This window comes from Miscanthus floridulus, chromosome 14, assembly GCF_019320115.1.
Source record: "Miscanthus floridulus cultivar M001 chromosome 14, ASM1932011v1, whole genome shotgun sequence".
Classification (NCBI taxonomy): Eukaryota; Viridiplantae; Streptophyta; class Magnoliopsida; order Poales; family Poaceae; genus Miscanthus; species Miscanthus floridulus.
The window spans coordinates 28,462,382-28,470,881 of record NC_089593.1 but is presented as its reverse complement, the minus strand read 5'-3'; the positions used below and the strand labels follow the sequence as shown (position 1 = coordinate 28,470,881).

Below are 8,500 nucleotides of genomic sequence, written 5' to 3'. Positions count from 1 at the left end.
GGGAAGCATTGTTTCAGCTTCTCCGTGATGCCGTGGTGCTTAATATCTTGTTGATTGCTCGTTTTGTCCACCACAGCCACTGGAACACCGCCGTCGTTATTGCTCGCACCGCCGTGATCGCTGTGAACGCCGCCCCGCTTCACCGTTGCTTCTCCGGCCTTAATTCTTGCTTGAACATGTTCGTGGTGAGCTACTGGATCTTCCCATGCCCTCTGTTTCCCCGTTTTCGGCTTCGTTTCGCCGGCGTAACATCGCCGAGCCACCGCATCCGCCATGGCCGACGCCAAGCTCGTAACTCGTAGTAATTCGTCTAGCTAGTGCCTTCAGTCGATGTGCCGCGATGATGTGGTCATTTTGGTACCTTGACCGTCGCCTTTGGACTCACCGTCGGTGAGTTTGCGCCGGTCAGCGCCGTCGTCGTCGTAGTCAACACGCGGGAGGTAGATGATGACAGGTGGGGTCCGATGTCAGTGACTCAGCGTTCAAATGGATTTTTCTATTTTCAGATTTGAATGAATAGTGTCTGTTTTTGTTATTTTTGTGTAGATTTATTTAGAGCTCCAAAAATTATAAAAATTTTTGTGTGACTTCTCTGAGATGTAATAGTATTTAAGAAAAATATGAAATAGTGTTTTTCAGTAAGTTTTAAATGTGATAAAAATTGCTCAATTTATTCATAAATGGATTTCCAGGATTTTTCTAGGCTTATTTATTTATCCAAAAATTATGAAATTTGTTTTGCCACTTAGTTAACATGTAATGAACATGTACTAAAATTTTGGGCTCAATTAGAATAAGTTGATTTATTTCATAATTTTGAATTAAATAATTAATTCATAAAAGCAAATAGTAACCTTTAGTGATTTAGGTTTTGTTTGAAATTTTGGATTGAGTGATGACCTTGGGTCATTTGTTGTTAACGATCCTTGGCAGTTGATGTATGTATTTACGAAAAAGAATTAGTTTGTTTGACTTGCAACTGTACCGCGAAGGAAAGTTGTATTCAAATTATTAATTTTTCATCCCTCATCGAGCATCATGTTTCGAATTCCGCATCATGTTAAACATGGCATTGTTATTACGTGTAGTGAACGAAGGTGAAAACGTGGTAGTTAATCAAGCTGTTGAAGAGGTTAATCCGTCTGTTGAGGTCGGGTCGAATACTTGTGTAACGTCGCAGGAACCGGACTTTTCCGTCAACGAAGGCAAGCCCCGGATGCATACAACCCTACCTTGTGTTTTATAAATTAATTTCGCTTTTGCTTTCCGTTACTGCATTAAGTGATTAGGAGTTAAGTAAAAGCCTAATTGTTGCATTACCACCCTTGTTATTCCATATTTACCATATTACCATGTTTTAAACTCGTATATGCCTAGTCTTGCTTAGCTATGCGTAGAACGATGAAAGTCGGGTGACTACCTGCCACCCGCAAGTTACAAATGGAACACTGGTTAACTATGTTAACATGTGATATGGGAATGTGGAGTAATAAATCTAGACCGGGCGAACTCGGTGAGTGTGAGCCACAAGACATGGAGGTCTTGTGAGCGGGTTCTTTCCGCCTGTGTCGATTAAGGCACGTCCGTTGTTGAATTGCATGAGGTGAGAATTTGTAGTACTAACCACATACTCCGGTAAGCCTGAACTTGGCAATTCTACTACGAGAATGGCTACTCGCGCACTGGGAGTGGAGAGATGGCGGGAATAGCGTGTACCCACGTGGCCATGGGCTGGAATGGTGGAGTACTGTGTTCTCGGGTGGCGCGGACTCATTCTTGTTTTAGAGGATCCGAGGGTAGGTTGGTATATGTAGGTCGGGGACCTGCATATGTCGTGTGGTCTGGAATTCCCAGCTGGGTGTTAATCGGTTCGAATCGTCGTTGCTCCTCGGTTATGGAGACTCAACTCACTGTTCATCATCGTAGAATTAATAACCAGAACTTAAATAAGGCTTGTGAAGATGTTGGATATGAAGTTTCATGATCTCAGTGCGGATCGTGTCAGCTTTGTATATAATTCTCGAGAAGTTTTCTATATAAAGAATGTTGTTAAAAGAGGTTTTACGCAAAAGAACTTTGATCATTGTTAAAGCTATACCTTGAATCCTTGAGCCTGCATTACTGAGTCTATCAGTTAAGATTTCGGATAAGTCTTGTTGAGTACCTTTATACTCAGAGTTCGTTGACCCCTTGTTGCAGGTGAGCCTCATGAGCAGATCTGTTTTGGATCGTGCTGCATGACTATCGTTCGTTCTGACGATGAGAATTAAATGTGTGATCCTTGGGCAGGATGTTTATTTTGTGTGTTAAGTATATGTTAGTTATGCCACTCTACTACTACTATGGTTTGTAATAATTATGGAACTTAGTTTGTAAGGTTTGAAACAACTGTTTGTAAACTATGTTATTGTAAGACTTCCGCTGTTTTTACTCTGGTTTTGATATTTGAATAAATGTTGTAATACTGCAATGACTCTGTAACGTGATCCTGCTCGGAAATCGTGGATGATTCGGGGTTCCCCGAGGACACCCGACAGTCTTTTTAAGTTATTGGAAACATATGCATAAATGTCAAAGGTTGTCGGACAGTGACAGGTGTATGTGGGCCCTATAACTTAGGAGGTTCTACCACAACGCCCGAGGATCGCAAGGTCCACCGTGAGATTTGCATGCTACTTGAGCGTGTGGCAGCACAACAGGTAGAGAGCTCGATGTCTCGGCGACACAAACCCGACACCAGCCAGTGTACCCCCTCAGTGTGCCCTGCTAGGGATGCATCAGTCCACCAGGCGCCGCAAGGTGATGGGTAGTGCATCGCGATCCCAGTGCATCAACGTCTCAGCCACAACCGCGACGCACGCAGCACCCTCAACACCCGCAGATGCTCCCACGATGACCCGGGGAAGGAGCCCACTGTGGCTATCATCCTCGATGCTGCGGACGCTACGACAATGGCGAGGACCGGAGCCTAAGTCCCAGCCTGCCAGGCCCTCAGGCCTTCGGTCATCACATCCTCAATGCTGCATTCCCACCAAGGTATCGCCCACCAACCAACATCCCTAAATACTCTAGGGAGACAAACCCCAGACTTTGGCTTGAAGACTATCGGCTTGCCTTTTAGGTCGGTGGTGCGGATAATGATGATTTCATTATCCGCAACCTTCCACTATTCCTTACCGATTCGGCACGAGCGTGGTTGGAACACCTTCTGTCCGACGCTATCTAGGGTTGGGCGGACTTAAGGGAGATCTTTGTGGGGAACTTCCAGGGCACGTACAAACGTCCTAGAAACCCCTGGGACCTCAAGAACTGTCGCCAGAAGGCCGGCAAAACCCTCCACGGGTACATCCGGCACTTCTCCCGATAGTGCAAGGAGCTCCCTAACATCGCCAACACCGACATGATAGGAGCCTTCTTGTTTGGGATGACCTGTGAGTCTTTGGTCCACAAGCTGGGACACAAGGGCCCGCGGACCACCAAGGAGCTCCTAAACATTGCCACTAGCCACGCCTTAGGAGAAGAGGCGGTCGGAGCAATCTTCAACCATTCCAATAGCAAGGCAACACGGGACGAGGGTGCCAACGAAGGCACCTCCAACCGTTCCAGCAAAAGGAAAAACAAGAAGCAACGGTGCGAGGACCCACTCGTGGCTACTGCTGACCGCAAGGGTGGTCGGAAGCCCATGGAGGGCGCTCTAAACCACTTTGAGAAAATGCTCGAGGGGTCATGCCCAAACCATGCCTTCCCCATAAAGCATCTACTGAAGGACTGCAGCCTCATGCGGAAGTTCCTAGCTGAAAGCGCCAACAAGGGGGAGCAGGGGAAGGAACCTGCCCTCACTACCGACGACGTCGAGGAGAAAGATGATGGCTTTCCAATGCCAGACGGCTGCCTCATGATCTTCGAAGGATCAACGGCCTATGACTACAAACGTCGTCAGAAGGTCGCGCGCCGCAAAGTCTATACGGCCTAGCCAGCCACACCTCTCTTCCTTCGGTGGTCGGAATCCACCATAACTTTCGATCGGGCCAACCGCCCAAACACAATCCTGCATCTAGGAAGGTATCCGCTTGTTGTCGACCCGATCATTGGCTCAAAGTGCCTCACCAAAGTTCTGATGGATGGAGGCAGCGGCCTCAACATCATGTACGTGAAGACGCTTGACGTAATGGGCGTCGACCGAACACACCTTCGCCCGGTCCGAGCGCCTTTCCATGGCGTCATCCCTAGAAAGCAAGCCACGCCACTTGGACAGATCGATCTGCCCGTTACCTTAGGGATCAGTCCAACTATAGGACTGAGACCCTCACCTTCGATGTGGTAGGGTTCCCCGAAACTTTCCATGCCATCTTGGGATGACCATGCTACACGAAGTTCATGGCCGTCCCCAACTACACATACCTCAAGCTAAAGATGCCAGGCCCACATGGGGTCATCACCGTCAGCACCTCCTTCTAGCAAGCTTACGACTGCGAAGTCGAGTGCTGCGGCCACGCCACAACAATCGTCACCTCTGGGGAACTCGCTGCCCTCAGGGAGGAGGTCGTCGAAGAAGCGCCCGACACAAAGAGGTCATTCGGGTCATTCGAGTCGGCAGAGGGCTCCAAAGGCGTCCTCATGGACCCCAACAGCTCCGAGGGTAAAATGGTATGCATAGGTACCGTGCTCTCCTCCAAATAGGAAAGCGCGCTCGTCGACTTCCTTTGCGACAACAAAGACATCTTTGCGTGGAAACCCTCGTATATGCTAGGCATCCCAAGGGAAGTCGCTGAGCATACCCTGAGAATCCACCCATGCTCCAAGCCGGTGAAGCAACGCTTGTGCCGCTTCGACGAGGAAAAGCGCAGGGCCATCAGTGAAGAGATAGCAAAACTACTTGCCGCTGGATTCATCAGGGAAGTTCACCACCCAGAGTGGTTAGCAAATCCTATTCTTGTACGAAAAAGAACAGGAAATGGAGGATGTGTGTCGACTACACTGGTCTCAACAAGGCATGTCCAAAAGACCCGTTTCCTTTGCCACGCATCGACCAAATAGTCGATTCCACCTTGGGGTGTGAAACCCTCTACTTCCTTGATGCGTACTCCGACTATCACCAAATCGCGATGAAAGAGTCCGACCAACTCGCAACGTCTTTTATCACCCCCTTTGGACCATACTGCTACGTCTCAATGTCGATCGGTCTAAAAAACATTAGGGCCACTTACCAGCGTTGTATGCTCAATTGCTTCGGGGACCTCATTGGGCGGATCATTGAGGTCTACATTGACAACATCGTAGTTAAGTCCAAACGGGCTGACCACCTTGTTGCCAATCTTGAGCAAACCTTTGCGAAACTCTGGGCAAATTGCACCAAACTCAATCCCAAGAAATGTGTTTTTGGGGTCCCAAGGGGCATGCTGCTCAGCTTCATCATCTCCGAGCATGGCATCGAAGCCAACCCAGAGAAAATCTCAGCCATCACAAGGATGGGTCCAATCCAGAACATAAAGGGGGTTCAATGGGTCGTAGGGTGCCTCGCCACCCTTAGCCGATTCATCTCATGCCTCGGCGAATGAGGGCTCCCCTTTATCGACTCCTTAAGAAAGCCGACCGCTTCGAGTGGACAGCCGAGGCCTAGGAGGCGCTTAACGTGGTCAAGCTGCTTCTAACAAAACCCCTGGTCCTAGTCCCTCCAAGCGATGGAGAATCCCTCTTACTATACATAGCGGCCACCACACAAGTGGTTAGCACTGCCCTGGTAGTAGAACAGGAAGAAGAGGGGTATGCCCTCAAGGTCCAGCACCCAATGTACTTCATCAGCAAGGTATTATCCGACTCCAAAACCCGCTACTCCCAAATCTAGAAGCTCCTATACGCCATCCTCATCACCAAAAGAAAGCTACGCCATTACTTCGAGTCACACCCTGTGATAGTAGTGACGTCGTTCCCCCTCAGTGAGGTCATCCATAGCCAGGACGCCACAGGAAGAACCGCAAAATGGGCACTTGAGCTAATGGATCAAGGCATCGGGTATGCATCTCAAACGGTGATCAAATCCCAGGTGCTGGCTGACTTCATCGTGGAGTGGACCAAGGTCTAGATGCCACCGGCGGTCATCGATCAAGAGTGCTGGACGATGTATTTTGACGGGTTGCTGATGAAGAAGGGCACCAGCGCAGGGCTGGTCTTCGTATCACCCCTTGGGGTCCGCATGAGGTATATGGTTTAGCTCCATTTTCCCTCATCAAATAATGTGGCCGAATATGAGGCACTCGTTAACGACCTATGCATCGCCATCGAGCTAGGCATCCGATGCCTCGACATTCGGGGTGACTCTAAGTTGGTCGTTAACCAAGTCATGAAGGAGTCTAGCTGCCACGACGCCAAGATGGCTACATACTGCCAAGAAGTCTGATGCATAGAGGACAAGTTCGATGGACTCGAACTTAATCACGTCCTGAGGCACCTCAACGAGGCGGCCGACACACTCATGAAGGCTGCGTCTAGTCAAGAGTCGGTACCAACGGGCGTCTTCGCCAACGACCAACACAAACCCTCGGTGCGCTATGAAGGCTCAGACCGGGCCGAGGACGGCCCATCTAAACTAGCCCCGAGGGCTGATCCACCGTCTGTTCCATTCAACCCAGAGGTCATGGAGCTTGAAGAGGATCCGGATGTAGAGCCTGACCCCCCAGACGACTGGAGAATGCCCTACCTCGACTACCTCCTCCACGACACGCTGCCAACGGACAGGACAGAGGCCCGACGGCTCACATGTTGTGCCAAGTCCTTCGTCCTTGTAGAGGGCGAGCTCTACAGACGGAGCCACATCGGGATCCTACAGCTCTGCATCCCTGGTGAATAGGGAAGACTTTTGCTGAGCGACATCCATGGTGGTGTCTGTGGTCACCATGCTGCGCCAAGGACCTTGGTTGGAAACGCATTCCAATAGGGCTTCTACTGGCCTACTGTAGTAACTGACGTCGAGCAAATCATACGCACCTGCGAAGGGTGTCAATACTACGCTCGGCAGACTCACCTTCCGGCCCAGGCACTCCAGATGATCCCCATCATGTGGCCCTTCGTGGTCTGGGGGCTCGATCTAGTTGGGCCACTCAAAAAGGCGCCTAGGGGCTTCACCCACCTCCTTGTCACCATAGACAAGTTTATGAAATGGATCGAAGCTCGACCGATTTCCACGATCAAATCCGAGCAATGCTGTACTTTTCTTCCTCGACATCATCCATCGCTTTAGAGTACCGAACTCCATCATCACAAACAATGGCACGCAGTTCACCAGTAGGAAATTCATTCGATTCTGCGATGAACAACACATCCAGATCGATTGGGCAGCCGTCGCACCCCCTGGACAAACGGGCAGGTCGAGCACGCAAACAGCATGCTCCTACAGGGCCTTAAGCCTAGGATCTTTAACCGATTGAACAAGTTCGGTGCGCGCTAGCTCACCGAGCTCCCAGCGGTGCTCTGGAGCCTAAGGACAACTCCTGGTCGGGCCACTAGCTACACACCTTTCTTCATGGTCTACGGTTCTGAGGCTCTTCTCCTGATGGACCTTGACTATGAAGCACCAAGAATCAGAGCATTCGATGAACAGGGGGCCAAAGCATCCAACCAAGATGCCATGGACCAGCTAGACGAAGCCTGTGACATCGCCCTCCTCCATTTGGCCAAGTAACAGCAGGCGTTGTGATGGTACCATAGCCGATGGGTGTGGGACCGAGCCTTCAACATCGGGGACCTTGTTCTCCACCTCGTGTAGAGCAACAAGGACTACCACAAGCTCTCCCCACCCTAGGAGGAGCCGTACGTTGTCGCGGAAGTACTCCGCCCAAGCGCCTACAAGTTGAAAACCATCAACGGTGAGGTCTTCACCAACACCTAGAACATCAAGCAGCTACGTCATTTTTACCCTTAAAATAACACATACTTCTGCTTATCAGTTTTTATCTTTATGAATCTCCGATCCTTAGTGACATCCAACCCTTGCAAACTGCAAGGGGTCGGACCTCACTCGGAGGCTGATACAAACTGAACAAGTACATTTATCGTGAAGACATTTCCTATATTACCTTTGCAAACATTCTCTAAGTTTTCCACTCTTCCCGTAACAAGTCCTAATGGCTTGGATTTCATGAGCAAATTCTGAATATAACTGGTAGGACTGCGGGAATCCCATGCCCCAGTGGCTACGACCTCCTTGCTCACCAGCGTAATCAGAATTAATTCACCCACACTCCTAGTTTTTTTGCAACTTGAGCCATGGGAAGGGACGGACAACACCAAAACCTCTTCTATGAAAAGAGGAAGCTGAAAAACTGTTTGCTGTAGCAAAAGATAAAAATTTGCTCAGTCTTTGCACAAATTCACCACTTACAAAGTGATTTCATCATGAAAAAGATTAATGTACTCTCAAATTCAAAGGACTGTTCACTCTAGGGTGTCCCCACAAACTTATTCAATTACATCCTCTACATAGCTTTGCTATGAGTACTACTAC

The 8,500-nt window shown here is 49.3% G+C and overlaps 1 protein-coding gene across 1 annotated transcript; it reads left to right on the top strand.

Moving 5' to 3' along the window:
- Positions 1–6,472: 6,472 nt before the first annotated feature.
- On the top strand, positions 6,473–6,847 carry LOC136503265 (uncharacterized). Its single transcript, XM_066498397.1, has one exon. The coding sequence runs from the start codon at positions 6,473–6,475 to the stop codon at positions 6,845–6,847; it is 375 nt and encodes a 124-aa protein (XP_066354494.1).
- Positions 6,848–8,500: the final 1,653 nt, after the last annotated feature.

Bases quoted from the DNA above. Each gene is read 5' to 3' on its own strand.
- LOC136503265 (XM_066498397.1), top strand. From the start codon at position 6,473: ATGAAGGCTGCGTCTAGTCAAGAGTCGGTACCAACGGGCGTCTTCGCC.